The 26072-nt window shown below is 39.4% G+C and overlaps 2 protein-coding genes across 3 annotated transcripts in view; one reads left to right on the top strand and one right to left on the bottom strand.

The window, feature by feature from the left end:
- MRRF (mitochondrial ribosome recycling factor) overlaps positions 1 to 1238 on the bottom strand; it is a 56322-nt gene extending 55084 nt beyond the window's left edge. The window contains exon 1 of the mRNA XM_012771785.2: positions 1115 to 1238. The gene's annotated coding sequence lies outside the window, so the exon portion shown is untranslated. The remainder of the gene's footprint in view (positions 1 to 1114) is intronic.
- On the top strand, positions 1210 to 23453 carry RBM18 (RNA binding motif protein 18). 2 transcript variants are annotated; one of them, XM_012771790.2, is made up of 6 exons: positions 1210 to 1338; positions 4937 to 5065; positions 13103 to 13229; positions 16338 to 16424; positions 18761 to 18846; positions 21436 to 23453. In XM_012771790.2, the coding sequence occupies exons 2-6, from the start codon at positions 4953 to 4955 to the stop codon at positions 21593 to 21595; spliced, it is 573 nt and encodes a 190-aa protein (XP_012627244.1). In that variant the 5' UTR covers positions 1210 to 1338; positions 4937 to 4952; the 3' UTR covers positions 21596 to 23453. The 2 variants fall into 2 exon arrangements, with proteins under 2 accessions (XP_012627244.1, XP_012627245.1); XM_012771791.2 differs by having other exon boundaries at positions 1217 to 1338; positions 4947 to 5065.
- The last annotated feature ends 2619 nt before the right edge of the window (positions 23454 to 26072 follow it).

The following is a 26072-nucleotide window of genomic DNA, read 5'->3' as shown; positions in this document are numbered from 1 at the left end:
CACTTGTGGCAGTTCCACCACTGACTTGTGACTTGCACTAAGCCATTTCTCCTACCTAGGTTTGTTTCTTTAACTATAAAATGAAGGGGTCAGGCCAGGTTTTCATTCTTTCCAACTATAAAGCTCTCCGAAGCCAGGCGCGGTGGCTCACGCCTGTAATCCTAGCACTCTGGGAGGCCGAGGCGGGCGGATTGCTCAAGGTCAGGAGTTCAAAACCTGCCTGAGCGAAACCCCGTCTCTACCATAAAAATAGAAAGAAATTAATTGGCCAACTAATATATATAATATAAAAATCAGCCGGGCATGGTGGCTCGTGCCTGTAGTCCCAGCTACTCGGGAGGCTGAGGCAGGAGGATCACTTGAGCCCAGGAGTTTGAGGTTGCTGTGAGCTAGGTTGATGCCACGGCACTGCGAGACTCTGTCTCAAAAAAAAAAAAAAGCTCTCCGAGATTCTAGGAAATGCAATAGGTTGTTAAAGGAAAAGGCACCAAGCTTAGAGAAGATTCGGCAAAGAATCGTGGTTCCAGGACTCCCTAGATATGTAACCTTAGACTGATCAAACTCTGGACCTCGATCTCACCTGTAAAATGTAAATGACAACACTGTATGCACTGGGTTATGTAAGTGGAGAACAACTAAACTGATAACTGATTTGCCACTAGGCAGCACAGAGAAGTGGTTAAAAGTTCAGGCTTTGGAGTCAGACCTACGTTTAAATTTAAGTTCTATCATACTAGACGCATGACCCTGGTAAAATTACCTCTCTGAGCTTCCGTTTCTTCAACATGGGAAATAATAACACTCCCAAGGGATTGTTCTGAAACTCAAGTGCTCCTGTTAAGAGGGTGCTAAAAATAGCGGCAACTATTTGGTAAGGACTCCCCTTCCCCGCTCCGTATCTCCTAAATTCCTAGCCGGTGAGTCCCGCCCCCACCCCATGAGACTCGCTCTAAAGCCACAGATCCCGCCCTCAGCCTTAAAGGTCAAGCCGGACTCGAAATGAACGGGTCAGAGGCAGTAGTCGGGTCCCCTGAGGTCCCCCAGAGGTCCTTGAATAAGGGTCTCTAGCACCCGGACCACGCGCGCGCCTCGAGGCCCTGTCAAGGACACTCACCAGCTACCGCCCAGGTTACTAAGGAAAGACTCGTGCGACCGCGGCGGCGGCGACGGCGCCTGCGTAGTGACGTCACGGGGCGGGGCGGCGGCGCAGGCGTAGTGCGTCACCGGCGGCCTGGCAGCGGGTGGTGTTGAGACGGACGCATCCAGAGGTTTGTTGGTCCGCGGAGTCGCGACCTGCCTTCGGGGCATGAGCTGAGGGCACAACGCCGGGGCCACGAGGTGAGTCCGGCCGCGACGCGTCCCTGTACCTTAGGGCTGGCCCCGCGAGGAGGTCTTAGAAGAGGCTGCCCTCTCAGGACGGCTTCTCAGGCCCCGCCCCGGATTGTCCCGCGGCTAGCCCGGAAATAACAATCCGAGTAATGACCCCTCGCCTCTGGGAATTCGCGGCCAGGAATCGGAAAGCTGGGGTTCTAGGATCGGCCCTGCTGTTAGCTTTTAGGATTAAGTGCCTTTGCTTCTCCAAATTAAATTAATTTCCAAATGACTTCCTGCTTCCTGGGTGGTTGCAGCTCAGCTGGGAGGATAGATGTAAAAGCGTTTTGTGAACTCTGTTAATCTAAGGGATTGTCGCCATTGCAAACTCAAAGGATTTGCCATGCTGTCTTGATCTTTTATTACACCTTATCGTTCCTCAAAAAGCCCTGTGCTGAGCTGTCACCGATACTGTCTTATTTAAGACTCACAGCGATTTCATGAGCTAGAGATAATAGTTCCATTCTAGGAAGGAAGAAGAAAGGCTGTGAGTGGAGAAGTGGCTTACATCATTTAGTAAATATTGGGCACCAGCCATAAGCTAGGCAATGTACTAAATGCAGGGAATAGAACCATGATCAAGACATTCTAGTGAGGGAAACAGAAGCCAAAACATTAAATAACGCAGCGAATTGGCATTATGTGGGAAGAAAAAGGTAGCTATGCTGTAGAATAGCAAGGGGCTCTATTAGGGAAAGCTTTTTGTGTCCAGGACACTTAAAGGGAGATCTTGTGACTTTGCTAAAGACACACAATACTAGATACAAAAGTAAGATTTGAATCCAGATCCTTATATACTGCACTCTTCCCATTGAAACATGATACCTTTTTGTGGTATTATGTAGCTATTCGTATTATTGCTGTTTTTATGCTTAAGAAAATGAGAAGGGCCTGTCATTCAAGTCACAACTCAAATGTCATCTCCTTTAGAGAGGTCTTTCCTCCACTCAGAACTAGTCCCAACCTCATGTTATATCACCATGCTTAATTATTTGCAGCATTTATCACAAATTATATCTTGTTTATTTTCCTTTTTGTTTTGTCTCACTCCCTTTCCATATATAAGCATCCAGAGGACAGGGACCTTGCTTATTTACTTCTCTGACTGAAGTAACTAGGCAATGCCTAGAAAATAGAAATTCAATAAATTTTTTTAAACAAATGATTTGTTTTTTTAGAAAGTAGGTAGAGGCCAGGCACGGTGGCTTACATCTGTAATCCTAGCACTCTGTGAGGCCGAGGAGAGAGGATAGCTCCAGGTCAGGAGTTCGAGACCAGCCTGAGCAAGAGCAAGGTTGGTCTCTACTACAAAGAAATTAACTGGAGAACTAAAAATAAGAAAGAAATTAACTGGAGAACTAAAAATATATAGAAAAAATTAGCCGGGCATCGTGGTGCATGCCTGTACTCCCAACTACTCGGGAGAGTGAGACGGAAGGATTGCTTGACCCCAGGAGTTTGAGATTGCTGTGAATTAAGCTGGTGCCACGGCACTCTAGCCCAGGCAGCAGAGCGAGACTCTGTCTCAAAAAAAAAAAAAAAAAGTAGGGAGAAAGAAAATCAAGGAGAAGACAAAATACTTCTCTCCTGTTTACAACCCTGGATTCTGTTTATGCCTGTTTCACCTTTCTCTCAGGAAGTGTAAAAGCAAGAGCTTATTTGTTTTTCTGTTTTTGGTATATAGCCCAGGATTTATAGTACCTACTTGCTTGTCATACATTGCTGAATATATTGAAGATGTGAATAGGAAAGGAAAAAAATACTCTCATGTGCTGGGAGAAGAGAAATGTGTTCAGCAATTACCTAGAGACTGTGTGTGCTTGGGTTTATAGGGTGAGATGAATAACAGGTGCTGGCAGTGTCAATGTATGTCAACTGTTTTTTTGTTTGTTTGTTTGTTTATTTTTGAGACAGGGTCTTACTTGGTTGCTGGAGCTAGAGTGCAATGGTGTCATCATAACTCACTGCGACCTCAAACTCCTAAACTTGAGCAATCCTCCTGCTGCAGCCTTCAGAGTAGCTGGGACTACCACAACCCACCCTACCTGGCTAATTTTTTCTATTTTTTGTAGAGATGGGGGTCTTGCTATGTTGCTCAGGCTGGTCTTGAACTCCTGGCCTCAAGTGATCCTCTTGCCTCCGCCTCCCAAAATGCTAGGATTACAGGCATGAGCCACCATGCACCGCTCACCTGTTAGAAAGACATGGTTCCTGCAGTGCTGACCTCCGAGACACTTCTGGATATATAGGACCCATATATTCTCTAGCAGGCACTTCTGAAGTCTGGCACAGCCTACCATCTTCCCAGGCCCTTTATCTTTTCTTACTCTACCACATTATACATTTATTAAAGCTTTATTTTACATCTGTCATCTCATTTTCAGCCCTCTTGGCAACCTTACATTATAAGCAGGGCAAAATGTATTATTTATTTTTTTTTCTTTTTTTTATTTATTTTTATTTCTTCTGTCCAGTCTTCAGGTATCAAAAATGTATTATTTAAAGATGAGAAAACTAAAGCTCAGAGAGAGATGATTTCCAGTGGAAATGCCACAGTTTGAAAGCAGGTCTTCTGACACCAAGCTTTCTGCTCTTTCCACTGCTATCCCTATCATAACTCTCACTCATTTTGGCTAAAGACTAGTAATAATTTAAACTAACATTAATTGAATGTTTCTTAGGTGCAAGGCACTGTTCTTCAGTGAATCCACACAATATTAATAATTTTATGATGTATTATACCCATTTTACAAGTGAAGAAATCAAGGCAAAGAGTACTTAAATAAGTTGCCCAAGATTATTTACACAGCTAACAAATGTCAGAATGGAGTAACTAATAAGTAAATTAGTCTCTTCTTTCCAGTCTTTCATAAAATATTAACCATGATAATAGCTTGTGTATATTGATTACTTCCTGTTAGGTACAGTGTTTAGTGATTTTTTTTTTTGACGTGGTATCTTTAATATTCACAACAACCTTATAAAATAAGAACTTTATTTCCATTTATATATATGAGGAAACAGGCCTAAAGAGTTCAGGTAATTCACCAACTCACACAACCTACTTTCAAACCTAGTTCTAACTCCAAAATCTATGCACAGAATTTCCATATTGCCTCTTTCCTTTGCTATATTGCCTGTTCCATGAGGAAAAGGGATATAATGCTGCTCTTCTGTACCCGTCCCCTTTAATGCTCTTAAGACTCCCGCTTCCTGGTGGTTTCCAAGACTTATTTTGGGTGACAGTTGTTGAACTGTAGTATCATGTAGTAATAGAGAATTTGGCCTCCTGCCCAGTCAGCCTCTGGCTTCAGAGGAGGAAAACTTTAGTTTCTCCACATAGAACCACGCCCCTTTCACCTTAAATGGCAGCTTCTATGCTCTGGCTGCCAGAGGAACTGTCCCAAGGGAACTGATTCTGGGGCCCTGGTTGTGGAATAACTGAAGCCTTTGAAGGACTGCCCAGAGGGCATGCCCTCCTTGAATAAATGTTTGTTGAGTTGAATTTGAAGTCTCATGTTCACACTGTGTTACTCTTCTGCCTGAGTGTTCACATTTCTTTTAGTATTTCATAGAGATTGATGGAAGCAGAAACTAAAACTCTTCCCCTGGAGAACGCATCCATCCTTTCAGAGGGCTCTCTACAGGAAGGGCACCGATTATGGATTGGCAACCTGGACCCCAAAATCACAGAGTAAGTCTAAGTCACCTTAATTACAAATTAGCTTAGCTAATTAGCTTAGCTAAAAACCTTAGCTACAAAATTGGAATGTTTTGTGGTGATGATGTTCAGAAGAATTTTCGTGGGATATAGGATATATTTTGACCTTTTTATGTTTTAATTTATCTTTGAAGGGGTAGAATGTTATTAACCTGTGGTTGTGTCACTTTTCTTACATTTGGACTCTGCTACTGCAAAGATATAGACTTGAATGTCTTTTAAACCATATACCTCTTTTTTCCTACTTGTTCTTCCATATCCAGCTATTTGAATCTTTATACCCAGTGGCTATAAGGAACTACTTTCTAGAATCAACCTTGGGTATTCTTTTGTCCCAAAATGAAGGAACAAGCAGAAGACTTCTATCTTGGTTCCTTTGCACACAGGCAGACAGGTAACACTTGACTATAATTCAAGCAGCCACAGAAGCATAGTAGGTGGGAATTGAAAGGGATCTTAGAGATCATCCCAGTCCCTTTGGTTTTCATTCATTCATTAAATGAGTGCCAAGTGCCATGCTAAGCTGTTTTCAGACTTTTTAAGAACCTGTCTTAAATGTAATCAGAAGCTATATATAAAATAAAAGTTCAGAATTGCTCTGATTAACGGAGAGAAGAGGTACACCCAAAGCCTTTTGTCAGCTGCCACCCTTTCTTTGGCAATCCCTGTTGAGGCTCTGGAACTTCTAGGGCTTTAAGGAGCACACTGAGAACATCTGAGATGTTCCATCTCTTTTATCCTACAGTGGAGGACACTGAGGCCCAAGAAACGGAAGTACCTTGCCCAGGGTCACAAAACTGATTGAACTGTCCTGACTTCTTGCTCTTTTCCGTCACAGCCATTATAGTGGAAAGGACTTTCTTAGTAGAGAAAATTGAAAGGTTTTGTGATAGGGGAAGGTGGCAGGGTAGGCTGAGTGGATTAAGCTGTATGGGGTCAATGCTTAAATGGAATGTGGAATATTCCATGGAGTATGGAATATATCATCCATCCTAGAAGTTATTCCCTTTGGGATAGTGTTAGAGGCAAGAGGAGAGAAGATGAGGAAACCTGCTCATTTGAGTCTGGGATGAGAGAGATATATGTGAGGGTTTTGTTAGTAGAAAGAAAAAGTAGAAAGAAAAACCTATAGATCATGACAGAAAGTTTATTCCTTAAACTTGCTCAAGCTCAAGTCAGCTAAGTATAAACACATTTGGATCCCTGTAGAAATTATGGTGGTCTTTAAGATGTGTTGCCCACATTATGGTACCTTGGTCACAGGGACACTGGAATAGATTGTATTTATTCATTTATTGAGTTCATGGCTTTGAGGATAAGTATGTGAATCTGCCCAACCTCCCAGTTAATGTCTCTCCATCAAAGAAGCTTTTTCCAATATCTAAAACCCAAACTATTTGGGATGCTCCCAAGAGTGTTTTCCATTTCCACCTGTTTGTCTGTATGGAAATCTAAAGCATGGAAACAATGTTGGTTGTGTTGGCCATGGTTCTCTATAATGAGACCCTTGTTCTATTTGTGTCCTGTTGCTTGACAGGAAAGTTCAAATGAGCATTTGCCACCTCAGTTTATATCATAAGTTGGAGTATGTGAATGTTTTCTTCAGTTAGAGCATTAAGAGGAATATTGAATCAAAACTTTCCCACTGATATCTCTGCTCTTTTTACACCAGGCCAAAGGTAGACATCAAGTACTAACCTGTAGATCAGGGTGTGCTGGCTAGAAAGACTCATGCTCTCCCTGTGGCTTCCCCACTTCCATTTCATAAAAGACCATTTTTACTGTTTTTCTTCTATGGATTCCTCACCTTAGGATATTTCATCTTTCCAACAAACTGATTTATTAAATACTAATAAATCTCTTTTTAAAGACATAATTTACTTAATTACACCAAAGAAACCTGACATTTTAGTAAGGTAAGTCTTGTGGAAATATATGATTTCCTTCTAAGTTTTTGAAATACATAAATTTCTGGATCATGTTTCTCTCAGGGTAGGGAATGGTGAGCCTATGAATTATTTCCCAAAAATTGACAGATTACAGGATGTAACTTATGGGTAAATATGGTACCTGTTTTGTAGTCCAATCTCAGAAGTTATTAGTTGGATCCAAATCTCAAAACTTCTAATGATTCTTGACAAAGTTGGCAGAGCATCCTCCAGTTTTCCCAGTTAAACTTACCTTTCACCTACAAACTGCTACCAATTCCTGCTGTTTCCTCTTCAAGAGACCCTTCTTATCTCTCTTTCCTATGTATATCCCTACTCTCTACCACCTTTCTTCCTGACCTCTTTATAAACTGATTTGAATGTCTCAAATATTCTCTTACCTTTTGTTAGAAAACAAATAAAATATTTACTGTCAGGAATGGTTATCGGAATATGTAAAACAGCAGCAGTTTTAAGAAAAAACAGTACTTTTCCATTCAATTTTTTAGTTTATTTTGTAATTAGCTCTAGTTATTCTGTGTGTATGCCTGTTGGTTACTAATCTGAGTCCTGATCAAGTTATACTAGGATGCCCATCAGTCTCCTCCCTGCAGAATATTCATTCTTAACTGACTATCTAGCACTCTAATATTATGCTTCTTGTTTATTTGTATTCTCTCTGTGGTTGCAATACTAACCACTTTAGGGCTATGTAAATGCCAGAAATATTTGTATAACTAAATCTTAAAGATTTGGATTTGAGGGAGTGATGACACACTCTTGTTTATGAAGGTAGCAAATTCCAAACCCATGTTCTTTCTGTATTCTGATCCCTCTCAAGTATATTATATCTAATATTTCTTACTGATAAAATGAGAATATTCAACTAGGTGATCTGAACATTTCTTCTAACTCCAATATTGTATGAGTTCCTCTTACATGAGCCCTTAACAACTTTGTGAGGTAAGTGAAACATATTTTTTCCTATTTTATAGGAAGAGTTAAATGAGTTGGTTCAGTTTACTGAAGTAGTTAATAATTTCCCACTGCCTAATTTAGTGCTCTTAGCACAAATATTCTAGTAATTGAACATTTATAACCTCAAGTGTCCTAAAATGTCCTAGAGTATTCTAAATTTTAAAACATGAGAGTTTATTTTTTATTTTTTTTATTTTATTTATTTATTTATTTATTTTTTTGAGACAGAGTCTCACTTTTGTTGCCCAGGCTAGAGTGAGTGCCATGGCGTCAGCCTAGCTCACAGCAACCTCAAACTCCTGGGCTCAAGCGATCCTCCTGCCTCAACCTCCCAAGTAGCTGGGACTACAGGCATGCACCACCATGCCCGGCTAATTTTTTGTATATATATTTTTAGTTGGTCAATTAATTTCTTTCTATTTTTAGTAGAGACAGGGTCTCGCTCAAGCTGGTTTCGAACTCCCAACCTCGAGCAATCCGCCCACCTCGGCCTCCCAGAGTGCTAGGATTACAGGCGTGAGCTACCCCGCCTGGCCAAGAGTTTATTTTTAATTGTTATGGGACCTAATTTAACTAAAAGGGTAAACAATACCCCAAAATATCATCACTAGTGCCTTAAACAGAGAAGCTGAAAAAGTTAATGTTCATAGACGTTATCAGTTTTCCATACTGTGGTTTCCTCTAAGAAAGTTAATACTGGCTTTCTTTTTCAGATATTCAATGTGCTGTGTAGGAAGCCAAAGTAATAGCCACTGCATTATGCATAAGAAGTAGTCTGAGAGAGAACAAAGCCAGTAGAAATTCTAACTGAAGAAGCATTCTAAGTGGAGGGGAAATCATAGATGAAAATATATAAGTAGGAATAAGAAAGATTTTTATGTGTGAGCAGAATATCAGGAAGGTCTTTTTGAGTTAAGGAGAGGTTGAATACTAGATGAATATGAAAATAGTAGTTGGGTAGATAAAATATCAGGTTAAGACAGTTTTTAAAATTTATTCAGACAAGTTTGAACTTCATGTAGAAAAGACTCATTGTTGGTGTTTAACAGGAGACTGACATAATGGAAGTGATGTTTTAGTAAGGAGATTCAACATCAATGTGTAGGATGACTTGAAGGGGCAAAAACTTCAGGGGAAGATGAAGATTAATTAGGAAATACTGCCATAAATCAGCCCTGCTAGATAGAGACAGTGAACTTGGAGACCAGTGGGTGAGTCTGAGAGATGAAGAAAGTGATTGAAAAGGAATGGAAAGTTGAAGATGATCTTGAGGTTTCTTGCCTGAGGAATATAAAAGAATCATGTCGGCACTGACCAGTGGGATAGCTGGAAAGGACCATCACTTTGTAGGGAGGAGGTTAGTTTGGGGTGTGTTAAGTAAACTTAAAAACAATAGAGAGTCATTCAGGTGGAATGTCCTGATACACATTTTCAGAAACAAATGAGGTAAGCTAGAATGCAAGGGACAATAAATGTATGAGCATACAAGAACAATGTGTTTATCCCTGAAGAAACTCGTGTTTCTCTCTCAGCCCATTTCTTATTTTTCCGTCACTGTCCATGCTTCTTTTCATGTTTTGGTTTGCAAGAAACAGCCTTTACCATTTGTTTGCTTAAATTGGAAACACAATAAGACCATTTAATAATGTACATAGCATAGAACATAAAAACCCTCCTCATAATAATCTTATAAAATTTTCTCTAAAACAAATCGTATACTAAAAACAATCTTAAATGTCATTTTAAGGGTTTCCCATTACCTACAACATGAAATTAAAATTCCTAGCTGGGCAAGGTAGTGTATGCCTGTGATCCCAGCTACTCAGGAGGCCAAGGCAGGAGGATTGCTTGAGGCTAGGTTTTCGGGGCTGCAGTGAACTACTGTATGATCACATCACTGTACTCCAGCCTGGGCAACAGAGTGAGACTCCATCTCTTAAAAAAACAAAAAAATTCCCTAAGCACACAACATCCTTCATAACCTGTCCTCTGCCTACCTTTCAGCCTCATCTTACTGTCTACCCCCACTCTTTTCCAGTGCATAAAACTTTTTCACCTTTATGTCTTTGCACGTGTATTCACTCACACTGACACTGTCCACTCAGATATCACTCCCCTTTTTATCAAGGTCTTGCTATGTTGCCCAGGCTGATCTTGAACTCCTGGGCTTGAGCTGTGAGCTATCCTCCTGAGTAGCTGGGGTTATAGGCATGTGCTGTTGTGCCCAGCTAAAGATCTCCGTTCATGAAGCTATCTGTAACCACCACCTTTCCTGCACCACTGGTCCTCCTCCTTCTGTGGTGCTCATGTACATACCTCTGTGTGCAAATATCATACTTTTTTGTAATTGTTTGCCTATGCATCTCTCCCCTAACCAAAATATGAGGTTCTTGAAGACAGAAACCTAGTTTTATTCACCTGGATAGTCCAAGTAAGTGCCTAATTGGTTCTTAACACATAGTAGGTGTCTGTTTTAACATTTGCAATATAATTATTAATGTGCCATTAGTCCGGAAGGTTGTTTTTAAAGACTCATTGCAGAAAACACTGATAAAGTTACAGAAATGGGGGGGGGGAGTTGGTGAGCTAATTCTCTAGCTCCTGAAGGCTGCAGAGCACACATCTCATTAAGTAAAGCAAGCCTCTGCTGAGTAGTGAGCTCTCCCACACTTCAGCAGCAGATAAAAGTGTTTGCAGATGTGAAAGCAGAATCCTTCAGGCTTTTTTCACTATCAGAGCTTGCAGTCCCCATCTCCAGGAAGCAAAATAGTAAACATTTCATTCCTTTTGTTTCGGTGTTCCTATAATTTCAAGAAATTATCAGACAAGAAAAGAAATCCTGGAGAAGTTGAAAGACACAGACCTAAGCAGATGTTCCTGGAATCTTAAGGTCGCACTTCTCGGGCAAAATGTGTTTGTTAGCTTTACAAAGAATAATCTGTCGGCATTTTTTTAAAGTAAATTAAAATTCATTTCTTAGGAAATGCCAATCACATTACCTTCCTGCTATTAAGCAGAATGGAGCTAATGAAAAAGATGACCAACCCACAGTAGCCCTTAGATTGTTTTTTAAGAATGAGTTGACCCCCCCCATTCTGTGGCATCTGACACAGTGTTAAGGTTTGAAGGGGTATAATAAGTAGAACATGCAGCTGTGCACTAAAGATCCTGAGAGATCCTAGCACTCTGGGAGGCCAAGGCGGGCGGATCGCTCAAGATCAGGAGTTCGAGACCAGCCTGAGCAAGAGCGAGACCCCATCTCTACTAAAAATAGAAAGAAATTAATTGGCCAACTAAAAATATATAGAAAAAATTAGCCGGGCATGGTGGCGCATGCCTGTAGTCCCAGCTACTTGGGAGGCTGAGGCAGAAGGATTGCTTGAGCCCAGGAATTTGAGGTTGCTGTGAGCTAGGCTGATGCCACGGCACTCTAGCCCGGGCAACACAGTGAAAAAGATCCCGGGAGAAACTCTTCTTGCCCATCTGTGTATCTGAGAGACTCACCCTTGCCATAAGCCTATTGAAAAAATCAAGTAAAACCAGAAATTTGCACTTGAGTTATCTCCCTTTCCCATGCAGAATCACCACCTACATTGTCACTAGTGATTGAGGTCTCCTGATGGAGTTGAGAATTTAGAAAGCAAGTAATCATGGTGGTTTTCCCTTTCAAAACAGGTCCAGAGACCAGATTAATCCTAATATGCCTTGGGATCCTTGCATCTTGCCTCAGTACTAAACCTGTATAATGTCTTCCTTGTTCCTTTGTGTCAGACACCTGATCCAGTATAAGGGACTTGCTTGTTGATGTGCATTAGTATCAAATTTAGTATAACTTATGATCCATTTCATATCTTTCTGCCTCCCAAAGGAGATGCTTGCTCAAGAATAAAATCTTGATGAGCTTCTCCTAGAAAACAATGTGAATATGAATGTGGCTATCACGACAGCTTTACTGACTCCCTGTGGGGTAGAATTCCCAGTAATAACAGATTTAGCATGTGGGCTGATACCTTTTTAGTATCACAGGGACAGCATTGTTTAGAGAAAGCCTTGACTGCATTTGAATAGCACAGAGGATGCCAGGAGGAAGGCCAAAGGAAAAGGAAATGGGAGAGCTGTTGGTTTGTCTCACCCTTACATCAGATGACAGGAAGTCGGAATTGAGATTGGCCACAGCAACCTGTTAAGGCCACATCTGTTTGAATAACTTAGAAGCTCTATAGAAACCAAATAAGTTTTAGAGTAAGGAATCCAAGAAGAGGATGAGAGGCAGAGTGGCAAGCAATAGCTTGGGGTGAATGTCCTGCTGGGAATAAATTCTTCCTTGACCACCTATATTCTTTACTTGACTATACCTCAGAGAATAAATTGTGTTAAGGCAATGAAGGCTGTATAATTACCCATGGCTGGATGATTTATAGGACTGGCCAGGTTCCCCTGCCCTGTGTAAGACCTATCTCAGTCATATAGTGGTTCCACACTGTCCTAATGTTCAGTCACATCAGGGATTGAAACTCTCAAGCACTTATGGAAGTGTGACTAGCTGTGGTTTAATTTTTGGCAGTTTCTCACAAGTGCAATTTGGGTCTAATAATTAACTACAAAATCTAATAGAGAAGTCTTCCAGGACTGTTTTTTTGTTTGTGTGAGTGTGTATGTGTTTGTTACTTTGTTTATTAATAGGGTAGGATTTTTACCTTTGGAATGTGGGGGTGTGTTTCTGATGGAGTTATAGTTATTCACAAATGCTATTTCAATGCCAAGAAATTAAAAATAAATAAATCGACACTATTTTTGAGCTTTTCTCCAAAAGAAAAACAAATGGTACTTGTGGGCCAGACAGCTGTTTGTAAGGTGTGGGGTTTTTTTGTTGTTTGGTGTTTTTGTGTTGGACAGACGCATAGCCGTGACGATTCTAGTTCCCATTCCAAATAGAGGTAAACAACTCCGTTTGCCAAATAAACTAATACAGCAGTTTGGAGAAAGGCACGGGGCAAGAGATTTTATCCCTGGGGTAAATTATCTCCTGCTTTTATCTAGTACTTCAGGCTGAGTAGCCAACAAAATTCTGGAGCATAATTAATGGGCTCTTCTTTTTCCACAGATACCACCTCCTCAAGCTCCTCCAGAAGTTTGGGAAGGTAAAGCAGTTTGACTTCCTCTTCCACAAGTCAGGCGCTTTGGAGGGACAGCCTCGAGGGTACTGTTTTGTTAACTTTGAAACTAAGCAGGTAATTGAACTTCCTTCCCTTATCCTAGTACTTCTCAAACTCACATAATTATTCGGGCATCTCTCTTGACTACTAGAACAGCAGTTCCTTGTGGGCAGGAGCCATGTCGGATTCATCTCTGTGTAACTTGCACCGCAGCCTAAAAGGAATCCTCAGTAAACAAATAAATTAGGGAACAGCGTTCAAAATTTACCCTCCCTTGTTTCAAGGTGTAATGTGACTGTCTGACAACTTTTCTGACGAAACACTTTGAGTTGCCCACACTGAGCACGTGGACATCCCCCTCCCTATTCTGTTTGCTTGTTCCTTTAGTGGCTGGTTGACAAAGCCTCCTTTTCTTTCAGTAGTTTTGTCCTGTGGTATAGAAACCTATCTGGTGAGCCACCCACAAACTTTATTTAATATCAGAGTATTACAGGGGTACAAACATTTTAGTTACATAAATTGCATTTGTGCCATTTGGTCAAAGTTGTAAGCGTGCCCATCCCCCAGATAGTATGCATTGTAACCATTAGGCGTGAATTTACCCATCCCTTCCTCCCCCACAAACTCTCTTTTATTTTGATTTCTTAAAAATATACCTTTCTCAATGTTTCAGAATAAATGCTATAGAAAGAGGAAGAGTACATTCAGCTTCAACCATGATATATACGTGTATCTCCTTGTATTAAAATTTAGTCCTTGGAGTGGAAATGCATTGATAAATTGAATTTGAATGTACTAAATATACAGATGCTGCTTAGTATTCTCTATAACTTTATTCATCATATACAAGAACATTGCCTAGTTATTGTTTTATTAATAATAATTTGTATGAGTGTTTTTCTTATTGTAAAAGTAATATGTGCTCATTATTGATAAAAATATAGATAACCAAAAAAGAATATTTCAATCACTGAGGCCAAGACCCAGAAAGGATCACTGTTAATATTTTTAGTCATATATCTTTCCAGTCTTTTTTCCTGTCTTCACATTCACACACACACAAACACATAAACAGTGTATAACACAAAAATAGGATCATATTACCATGTTTATCAAAGTATATGAAAATTTTTCTGCCACTTAATCACATCAAGATAACATTCTATATAATGATATTTTGGTTTCACTGGTGTTTGTATGTGTATTTGTGTGTGTGTAAAATCATTGATCTTTATCAGAGGTTTGTGCATATTATTTTATGTGACTTAGACTGCAGTTAAAAATTAATCAACATCATTAATATAAGATATTTGACTAATTCTCCATTGTTAGCTATTTGAGTTGTGCCTAATGATTCATGAGTGTAAACATCACACAAGTGAATATTTTTATAGCCCTAACTGTGTATATGTTTAATACATTTCTGGAAATGGAATGGCATCATCAAAGGCCATACATATTTTTTCTTAATACAGCTGCCAGTTGCCTTCAAGAAATGATATATGAGTATATTCTGAGATTTATGAGAGTATCGTTTGTCCTTACCAGTGTTGGGTATTTTTTATTTTCTCTAATTTTTGTAAATATGATAGGTAATAACTGATACATTGTTGTTCAAGTTTTTTTGAGAGAAGTGAAAGAATGCCCTATAGGATTAACATTCTTAAATACTTTATTCTTCCTTAATGATAGAGGGTGATGAGAATTCTTGCAGATAGCTAAAATCAGTAGTAATGTTGGTGATAGACATTGGTTTAAAAACACTGAACTAGAAGTCACAAATTCTAGCTTATATTACTGGTTCTTTTATTTATTAACTTTGAGCAAGTCTCTTAACCTCTTTTGGACTTGATTTTCATCTAAAAATGGGGATTAAAAACACACACCCTCCTTACTTTATAAGAGGTTGGAAGACTAGATGAGGATACATAAGGAATACGATTGGCATTTGGTAATACTTTTGAATACATGAACTTTGAAACAATATACAGAGATAGGAAATTATTTTTTAAAACACTATCCCCTGCTGGGGCCTTATCACTGGTGATACTTCAGAACTAAGAGTGCCCCATAAGTTCTAATTCACCAAATGAAACTTAAAAGAATAAAATGTTGCTTCTACGTCACTCTAACTTGTGCTTTAGTGGGGCAAGGATGGCCAGGGAATACCCACTGACACACAGTGGGTACTCAGTAAGTATTTGTTAAATGTCATACTGGTGAGCTTTGAAGGAACAAGAGAATCACAGGTAAAACCAGACTGGAATGCCTGTTGGTATTACCCCTCAGTCTCATATAGACTCTCCCTGTCCTCTAGGACATCTTAATCCTTTTCTGTTCCCCAAGGGCTTCTTCACCCTCACTAAACATGGGTTACACTTGGCTGAATTCCTCATGGTTACCAATGAGGCAAAGAAGATTTGGCAGGATGGGAAAGTACAGCCAGGTTTCCTGGGAATGACCTAAAGTGACTGTTTTCCAGCTTCAGGAATTCCTTTCAACCTTGTTGCTCCTATATCTGATGGGGAAAGGGTCAGGGAACTTTTGGCTCTGAAAACCAGGTGCATAGATTGACTCACATAAATATCTTGCTAACAGTCTCTTTGACTCACTCCTGCTTTTTCCGGCGTAGTTTCCTTCACCCACATATCCTTTGATGCCATTAATGTTCCTCATTCTGGATCCAGGGAGTAAGCCCTAGTCCAGGATATAGTTCCAGGGTCCCTGGAGGAGTACAGTTTCTTGACATAGTAGATGCTACCCTAAGTAATGGAAGTGTGTAGAAAGGTATCACCTAATAAGAACAGTACTATTAGCTGGCATTTGTAAATGCATACCCTATGTTCCATGCTTTACATGCACTGCTTGAATCCTCACAACCACCACTGAGGAACAAGTATTATCAATATTTTACAAGTGGCAAAGCTAGAGACATTAAGTTACCTCCCAAACAGCATGCTGCTAGCAAGTGACAGAGCCAGGATTTGAATTTTTGTCTCACTTTAAAAAATTAATACCTTTTTTGCTATTCTGCCTTTTTAAATTGTAAACCCTTGCCAATTATTTACCAAAAACAATTTGGTTAGAAACTCAGCCACCACAGCTATTGAGGCCCCGTGAAAATACATATAGCTAGTTAAACACTTGAAAGTTTTTACTAACATTTACCCCTTTCCTTGACAGGAAGCAGAACAAGCCATCCAGTGTCTCAATGGCAAGCTGGCTCTGTCTAAGAAGCTGGTGGTGCGATGGGCACATGCTCAAGTAAAGGTATGTCTGAGACCCTAGAGATGCTAGAAGGACAGCATCAAGCCTCATCCTAAGCAAGTCTTCTGAAAGACAGTTGTCCACTTACCCATTTGCATCCCAGCCTCTTCACATCTGGAACAGCCATAGTTTGGTCTCCTACGTATTTACCACGTGTGTTGCCAGATTTTTCTTTTGAGAAACATCTCAGGAGGGATTAAGTTCCTTCGTTATTTCTCTCCACATGCCCACAGATCCTGTTTTTGATTGATTTTTCCATGTGGATAATGTGTATACTCAGACCTCTATCATTTTTTTGGTGGAGGTTTGTTCTTTGGAAGAAAAAGGGTATTTATTTTTAAAATTAGTTGCTTCGGGCATTATTAGACTCTTCCCAGCTTTTGGAGTCTGTGGAGAGTTTGAATTTGTTTATTCTAAATGCTTGAGAAGTGAGTGGTTTGTATGAGTGCTTAAAGCACAGGCATCTCCTTATTCCAGAGATCTTGAGAATTTTTAGGGTGTGGATTTGTGGGACTTTGCAGTGCCTATATTGTCTCCAAGCTCTGAGAAGTGGCAAGCTGCCCTGTTCATTCTGTAGTTGGTCTCTTGGGGAAGAATGCACTAGAAAAGCTGTGGCCATTAAAAAAAAAATGAATGGCATTCTGTTCCAGCTAGCACAGAAGTGGTGAAGTGTATGGACTGGAGCAGTCCCAAGAGTTGATTCTCCTCCTTCTGCAGTAGAGACTTGACCTGGCTTGTGAAAAGATTTGTGACAGTGTTGGAACTTAAATCTTTAGCTACATGAGCTTGGTTATGGAACAGAAACACTCTTTCCCCTCCCAGCAAGCTTCCCAGTAAGGAGTCACAGAAACTGTAACAGACATTTAAGCTCTATGTCCAGGCCGAAAAACAAAGACACTTTGGATCCTTCTTAGTATTTCAGGTAATCATAGAGCCTTCTTAATTTCTAGGACATGTTACCTTAAAAATAGAAACAAAGAGATCTACTGGATACTTTTTTACTTGGAATCGAGTCTCATTTGCCAAATTGACTGTTGTTTTCTCATTCTGCATCTCATCGAAAAGGCATGCAAGAGAAATCATCCTTCATTCCTGTCTTTCATTTGAAAATCTCTGTGCCTCAGGGTTCTCTTCTCCTATAAATGTTTTTGACCAGATGCTCTTGATTGCTCTTTTATATTTACTTTTTATAAGAAGTATATAATTATCTGACATCAAATTAAGCTACTCTTTACTGTATAATGTTTTCAGCAACTGAAAACTGTTACTACTTTTATTCTCCACTCAGGCCTGTTAAGAGTTGAATATTATGGCCAGGTATAGTGGTTCATGTCTATAATCCTAGCATTTTGGGAGGCCGAGGCAGGAGGATCACTTGAGCCCAGGAGTTTGAGACCAGCCTGGGCAATAACAAGATCTCATCTCTACAAAAAAAAAAAAAAATTAGCCAGGCATAGTGGTGCATGTTTGTAGTCTTAGCTACTCAGGAGGCTGAGGGAGGAGGATCACTTGAGCCTAAGAATTGGAGGCTGCAGTGAGCTGTGATGATGCTGTACTCTAACCCAGGCAACAGGGGGGGAAAAAAGAGTTGAATATTATGCTTGGTGCTTTGTAAAATTTAAAGTGTTTTGAATAAAACAAAATAAATGTTGTAGGAGATAATACGTGACAGTTTAAAGAAGAATGTAAGAGGACAACCCTGTTGTGTATTTGTACCATCTGGGGATTTGAAAGTTGAATTTACTTTCCTACCAAATAAGGAAGAACTGATGTCTAGATGGAAGCTGCTTCTAAACTTCTTTTTCTAAACTTACAAGTTTTAGGCCAAAACTATATGGATTTTTGCATTAATTCTAAAGATAAAATAGTCTTAAAATTGTCTAGAAGGCTGGGCGCGGTGGCTCATGCCTGTAATCCTAGCTCTCTGGGAGGCCGAGGCGGGTGAATTGCTTGAGGTCAGGAGTTCGAAACCAGCCTGAGCAAGAGCAAGACCCCGTCTCTACTATAAAAAAAAATAGAAAGAAATTAATTGGCCAACTAATATATATAGAAAAAATTAGCCGGGCATGGTGGCGCATGCCTGTAGTCCCAGCTACTTGGGAGGCTGAGGCAGAAGGATTGCTTGAGCCAGGAGTTTGAGGTTGCTGTGAGCTAGGCTGACGCCACGGCACTCACTCTAGCCTAGGCAACAAAGCGAGACTTTGTCTCAAAAAAAAAAAAAAATTGTCTAGAAACATGTTGATGATACACTGGTGGCATTTGAGTTTCTGAACCCACACACTACAGTAAAGGACTGGTTTCTGCTAAGGAGAAGTAATTTCCCTTTTTCTTACTTTCAGAGATACGATCATAACAAGAATGATAAGATCCTTCCTATCAGTCTTGAGCCATCTTCAAGCACTGAGCCTACTCAGTCTAATCTAAGGTAAGATGGTGTGCTATAGAAAGACACAGTTATTCAAGAGCTTGAGCCATTTCTTCATTCCACACCTTCATTGATTGCAAAGTGAATCTTCAGACTCATAATTTAGAAAAGAATGGCTAACTTGACATGAGAGATAATGTTCAGTTAATCTCCAGAATGTATGCATTTCTTCCTCTTTCATCCCCTTAAGATCATGTACTCTCCATTTGTAGAATTAAATCACTCAAAAAGCCTGGGTGCGACTACTACACACCAAGCCTTGTGCTTGGCACTGGGAATACAAAGGTGAATCAGACACAGTCCTTACCCTAAAAACAAGCATTTTAATAACGCCTTAGGTCTCTTTGGCATTTGTCATTATACACTTAATTCCTCCCCAACTATGAGTTCCCTTATACAGAATTTTAGTTTGTAGATATTTAATTCTGTGTACTATTGCAGCAATTCTAAGTTTTGGTTCCAGTTTGTGTGAATTGTCAGTTACTTCTTTAGAGTTGATTCAAAGCAGGGAAACTAAGGGTTGGGTAGAGAAAAGGGAAGGGAAGTAGATAGTTGAGCAGAAGTAGAAGTGTTTGTTTTTGTTTTAGTTTCTGTTTTGCATTGTAGCCTAGGGAGAAATTTTAACAGTAACAGTAATAACAGCCAGGATTTATTGAGCTCAGTATGAAGCAGGCACTATGTTAAACCCTTTACATGAAGTGTGTCATTTAATGATCATAAAAATTCTGGTAAAAGTGCTGTTAAACTCAGTTTACGTATGAGGAAAATGAAGCTTAAAGAGTGGTGAAATACCTTGGCTGAGATCACACAGGTAGCAAATAACAGAGTCAAGGTTCAAAACTGGGTCTATTAGACTTCAGAATTCAGTCTTTTAGTTACTGTTAATACTTCAGAAAAGCTCCAGGCTGTAAATGCAGGAATGTAAAAGAAGCTAAAACCTGTACCAGGAGAGGGGAGAAAGATATGTGATGGAGCATCAGTGATACATGAGGATCAAAAATCAGCAGCTAGAAAGTCAGGAGAGCAATGCCTGTTTGCATAGTGGACCAGGAAGGGGAAAAAAATGCCTTTCTTTTATGTTATCTGCACCAAACAAAACAGATTTACAAGTGTCTCATTAAACTGCAGGGGGAGATGGTCCTAAAATGTTTTCAGGAGTGGTAAATTGATGTTAATTTTATAGTTACTCACTTAAGTTTAATATCATGATATTTCTTAATATTATGCTGCCTTTATTGCTTTAAGCTCCTGGGAATTAAAAAAAAACGTTATGACTTCTAGATTCACTGGAAGCTTCTTATATCCATGTGCTATTTTCCCAGTAAAATTTGAACTTCCTTGATCACAGATTGGTCTCCATGGCAATTTTCATAAACCTAACTCCTATTAGGAAGGAATGGCTGCATTTTATGCTTGGTGGTCTTCATGTTACAATGAACATGTCTTTAGTTTCTTATGATTAATGTTTGCCACTTGTTTACAAGATAGCTAAGTGTTTTCCATCTATTTTTTAATCCAGAGGACCTCAGCTTACATCTTTCTATTAACGTCTCTGCCTAATTAGATATGGTTATTTCACTGTGACTCATACTGAATGAGTGGCTGGCTGTCTTATTAATGTAAGAGGGGCCAGAATGCATCTCAGTAATACCTCAATGTTCTTTTTATAGTTTTTCAATTGTTTGTCCATGTAAATTTATGGGGCATATGCAGCACAATGTATACCTTTTGAGAATCTCTGAAAGGCTATATATACTTTCCAAAGTTTCTCTCATTGGCCATAGACTATTGACAGCATCAAAAATGGAAAATAAAGGCAGTCATAGCCCAAAGGATACCCATTGCCTGAGTGCTTGCATTTTGATCTGGAGATAGCAATGACCTCAGTCAAAAGCAGATCCCTCACAACTTCTCCAGCGTCTCCTCACCTTCTTTGGGCTGTTTAGATCCCAGCCTGACGGAGAGGAAAGAGCAAGGCCTTTGGTGATAAACTGGGTTGAATCCTAACTCTGTAGTTCATTAGCTATGTGAACCTTGGGCATATCTCTACCTCTGCATTTGTTTCTTTATCTGTAAAGTGTGGATGGTAACCCTTATAGAATTATTGCAAGGATTAGAAACAATATAAGTAAAATGCTGGGCGCTTTGCCTAGCTCATTGTAAACACTCTGAATCATAGACTTTATTATTACCACATTTACCTCAATTTCATCTGCAAAATAAGGAATACAACATACCTTGTGATGTCGTTTTTCAGTCCTGCAAGAATTACTTTTAGTGCCTGCTCTCTGCCTAGCGCTGAGGTGTTAAATGGTGTCTAGTCTGAAGAGTAAATGTAAAGATATGGGAAGTACTCCTAACAAATGTCTGGGCTTATATTAAAAACTTAATAGATGGTTCAGACTTAATCTCTTTGTTAAAATGAGAGCATTAGTTATTTTTGTCTTTTAAATACAATGTTTAAATGTTCGTAATATGGTATCATGTTTCTTCCCTGCTTTGCGTGTAAGAGGCACAAGGAGATGAAATATGCAACTATTTTCTGAATGTACCTAAGTCTACTCTGATCCTCCGCTATCCTTTTTTCAGTGTCACTGCAAAGATAAAAGCTATTGAAGCAAAGCTGAAAATGATGGCAGAAAATCCTGATGCAGAGTATCCAGCAGCGCCTGTTTATTCCTACTTTAAGCCACCAGAGAAAAAAAGGACTACTCCTTATTCTAGAACAGCTTGGAAATCTCGAAGATGATGGTTGTGAATTAATGTAGCGGCCAAAGCAAATTGGTCTCCACATCTGAAATCCTCTACCTTTGTACTTTGTAGATGTGAATGGTACTACCCAACAGAGCACAGTCACATGTTAGAGTTTGGTAGCATAATGTTTTGGATGTTCTTATGGATGTCTCTTCCCTGAACTATGTGTGGAATTGAGTGTCATCCAGAATAAATAGGGTTGTGTCCCAAATTGTGATTTGAACCCTGGGATGCTCTAATTGGCTGGTTTGTTTGGATTTGTAACTCCAGAAACATTTTATAGTGTGCCAGAGAGAAAGGCAAATATACAGAATGTTATTATTTAAATCAGGAAACTAAATGTATTAACATCCATTTTTTTTAAAAAGTAAGCATTTTTCTATGCTCACATGTCTTTACAACATGAAAAGTAAGAGACAAGGAGGGTAGTGAGAGACATTTTAAATCATGTTCTGAACTGTTGTTCCAAAATTTACTATGAATCCCTCCAGTTGGACTAGAAAAGAAAGTTCTTGGCCAAAGGGAGCTGGTTCTTTGAACAAATGTTGTAATAATCTGTTTAAAAATTATGCTTATTGTTTCAAAATCCCAGTTAGGAAAACATGGCGTATATCTTAAAATTGTTTGCATTGACAAAACTGTAGAATCAAATTTAGCATTTTATACCACAATGGAAGTTCTGTTTGGAAATCCAACTTTTATTCTATAGTGATCATATTTTTAAAATCTAAATAATCCTGCCTTCTATAACACCAAATGTTGTTATTAACATGGAACTTTTAAAATTGCACTTTTTGCATGAGATTGTTTTTATAGCATGAGAATGTTCTATTTGGAATTGTATCATGGTCAATCTAAATAGAAAAGGCAAAATTTCTTTAAAAACCTAAACATTGCTATATTGTCACTATCAAACATATTCTAATAATCATGTAGAGGTCTGAGTAGAAGAGGTTACATGATCTTGTGCAGGATGAGGCAGGGGACATGCAATAGGTACAGAGAGTCAATGGAGCAAACACTACTCTGGCACCAAGATTGTAATGACCTCATGATATAGGTAGTTTTAAAAGACTGCATGACTTGAAAATGATTCTTCTAGAACATACTTCTCCCTAGTTATTTTTGCCACTTTGAACATTCTAAATATAATAATATAGAGAAATAAATAAACCAACATATTTGGAAGTGTGTCTGTTCAGCACAGTTTTGGTCATTTTGGTGCCAAGTTTGACAGATTGTTTCATTGGGCAGCACCATTGCTCCTTTACCAGGTCAATCACTTTGTTATTCCAGGGGCCATTCCTGGTGATTACAGACTATTTACCACTATTGTTCCTAACAAGAGGAAGCTTTCATTATAGGAACTTAAGTCTTCCCGTGAGTATAAATTTAATGTTAGACACTTGAATCAAAACTTCAGCATAGTGAGGTTTCAAAATGCACAAAACTGTTCAGAGAAATTCTTATCACTTTTCACAAGGTTAATCCTTTTAGATAGCTCTAAATGTCAAATACTTTCTGCATTTATTAGCTATGTCTATGATTCAAGTAACTCTCATTTGGGGGATAGTTCAAAGAGGTGGGAGCACTGTCTCCCATTTTTCTGGTGACTTCTTGGAGTTTAGAAATCACCATTTTATCCTTAAGTCCTCACAGGGTTTCTGGTGGAGTAGAACTTACTTAATGCAAAATAGTATTCTATTTTTAATAGGAAACTTTGAAAATACTTAGAATCATATAGAGTTGTTTCCTTTAGAAACCAGAGCTATTTATTTGTATTTAAAGCAATGTTTATTATTTGTACCAAGTCTTATCCTTCTGTGTGAATAAATGTAAAACAGTGTCTGTGTGTTTTATCTTCTCTCGTCCATTTACTGAAGTTGACTACAGCTCTCTGGTAGGCTTTTTGCCAATGAAGACTCTGGCTGGTGTGTCGAGGTGGGGTGCTACTTCCAAAAGTGCCTTCTGTGCAGAGCGCTCTGACTAGAGAGTCAGCCTCAAGGGCAGTTCTCACCCTGTGTGCCCACCTACTTCTGTTGTTGGAGATGAGATGAGAGACCAGCTGTTCTCATTGCAGATGTCATTATTTGAAAAAAAAATTGTTAATGGGAGTCTCCGTAAGTATCATACCATGTTTAGTGTCTATTTCAAAGTAGGGGTTTCAAAAGAGTAAGTGTATGTATCATAAGTATGCTGAAAGTCTGATGAAAGGTTTGTAAAATATAAGTGTTAACTTAGTCAAATCCTTGTTTTGAGTACTTTAAGTAAAATTATTCTTTGGTTTGCTGGCTAATTATTTTGGTTTCCGGAAATAACATCACTTATAGTTTTATACAAGGATGAAGAATTGAAGGAAATATTCAAGAGAGATATGAACTGTCTTCTTAATCTCAGCTCCTATTTTATCAAATGCAAAATGTAACCCTAACCAGTTGATTTTCTATAATTGGCATCAGTATTGGGGAAGAGAATCACATGAGGAAAGATTTTTCAAAGCATGTCAAAAATCAATAGTGCAAGTTTTATGAAACTAGGTATTCTACAGCCCTGTCACTTGATTATTAAAGTATGCACAGTTAATTTCTAAATCAGCAAATATATCTGTGATTTTTATACTACTATATAAAAGAATTAATTTTCTCACAAATGTTGAGCATACCCTGTGTGTAATCATTTATGTTCCTAAAATATGATTTGATCCCAGCATATTTATCCTTGATTTCTCTTTTCTCTCCTATCTAGTCCTTCAATAAATCTTGTCAACGCTACCTTCCAAATACATATTGAACCCAGCCATCCTCACCACCTCCAATGCTACCACCATTTTTGTTCAAACCACCATTATCTCTTGCCTGGACTGTTGCAATACCTTCCTAATTGTCTCCCTGCCTCCTTATGGTCCATTTTCCACACAGTAGCCAAAGCAGTCCTTTTAAAATTGTTTTAAAATGTCATTCTCTTCCCAGTGGTTTTCCATCACACCTAGAATAAAATCAGAGACTGTAAAGCCCTAAATGGCCTTTCCCTGACTACGTGTCTGGCCCTGTAGCCTACTGTTGGGCCCTAGCTCACTGTGCTCCAGCCGCACTGGCCTTTCTAGTCCCTAAATACAAGGCCCTTACACAGCTGCTGCCTTTGCCTGGCGTGCTCTTTCCCCAGATAGCCACAGAGCCCACTCCATTTGATTCACATCTCTGTTCAACATGTCTTTTGATCAAGAGCTAGCCCCTGTCCTCCCTCTTAAAATTACAGCCCTGTCACTCTCCAATCCTTTCCTTGTCATTTTTTTAATAGCACTTATCACTACCCAACATTATATATAAATGTATTTTGTCTCTTTTCATCAGAATGTAAGTTTCATGTAAGCAGGGACTATCACTGCCCTATCCTCAACATTTAAAACAATACCTGCCCTGTGTAGTGGCTCATTCACACCTGTCTGTAATCCTAGCACTCTGGAAGGCTGAGGAGGGAGGATCGCTTGAGGTCAGGAGTTCGAGACCAGCCTGAGCAAGAGTGAGACCATGTCTCTACTAACAATAGTAAAAATTAGCTGGGCGTGGTAGTGCACGCCTTAGTCACAGCTGAGGGAAGCGGAGGCAGGAGGATCAGGATTTCTTGAGCCCAGGAGTTTGAGGTTGATGTGAGCTAGGCTGACACCACAGCACTCTAGACCAGGCAACAGAGTGAGACTGTGTCTCAAAAACAAAAAAAAAATGGTTTGATCCTTCTGAGTTGGCTGTGGTAAAAAAAGAAAAAAAAAAAATGGTTTGTACTACATGCTCAATAAGTATTTGTTGGATGAAATATCAGAATCCTGGTATTTGAGAGCTGAAGGGCCTTGAGAGACCACTTCATATAGCCCCGTCACTGTCCAGATGAGAAAGATGGAAACCCAAAGAGACAAAGTGACTTGGCCAGGATCACATAGTTAATGGGAGGGCTTTAGGTAGAACCCAGGCCCAAAACACCTAGTCGGGTGCACGTTGCTTCTGAAAACTGGCCTGTGCCACCTCTTCTGCAGCCCATAAGCAAAGAATGTTTTCATTTTCAAGTGGTTGAGGAAAAAAGTCGATACCATGAAAATGATAGGAAATTCAAATTTCAGTGTCCATAAACTTTTATTAGAACACAGCCATGTGCATTTACATGTTGTCTATGGCTGTTTTTCCCCTGTAATAGCAGAGTCGAGTAGCTACGATGAAGACTGTGTGGCCTGCAAGCCTGAAATATATAGTGTCTGTTCCTTTATAGGAAAAGTTTGCCAATCTCTGCTCTAAACTTTATTCCATTACTGGAAATGCCTTTTCTAAACCTTTGCAGTATCAAAATTCTGGTGTTACTGCAGAGAATAAATGCAACAGAAAGGTGACAGAATAACGTGCACTGAATTTTGTTAGTTGCTTGTTCATGTCTCTGACCACTTACACATCTTTTGGTATAGGGTACTGGCTATCCACGCCTTGGTA

This window comes from Microcebus murinus, chromosome 12, assembly GCF_040939455.1.
Source record: "Microcebus murinus isolate Inina chromosome 12, M.murinus_Inina_mat1.0, whole genome shotgun sequence".
In the NCBI taxonomy this organism is placed as follows: Eukaryota; Metazoa; Chordata; class Mammalia; order Primates; family Cheirogaleidae; genus Microcebus; species Microcebus murinus.
This window is presented reverse-complemented; position numbering and strand designations above follow the sequence as displayed.

Coding starts and splice junctions, on each gene's coding strand:
- RBM18 (XM_012771790.2), top strand. CDS start 4,953: ATGGAAGCAGAAACTAAAACTCTTCCCCTGGAGAACGCATCCATCCTT. Junction 13,230..16,337: donor TTAACTTTGAAACTAAGCAG/GTAATTGAACTT, acceptor TTTCCTTGACAG/GAAGCAGAACAAGCCATCCA. Junction 18,847..21,435: donor CCTACTCAGTCTAATCTAAG/GTAAGATGGTGT, acceptor TCCTTTTTTCAG/TGTCACTGCAAAGATAAAAG.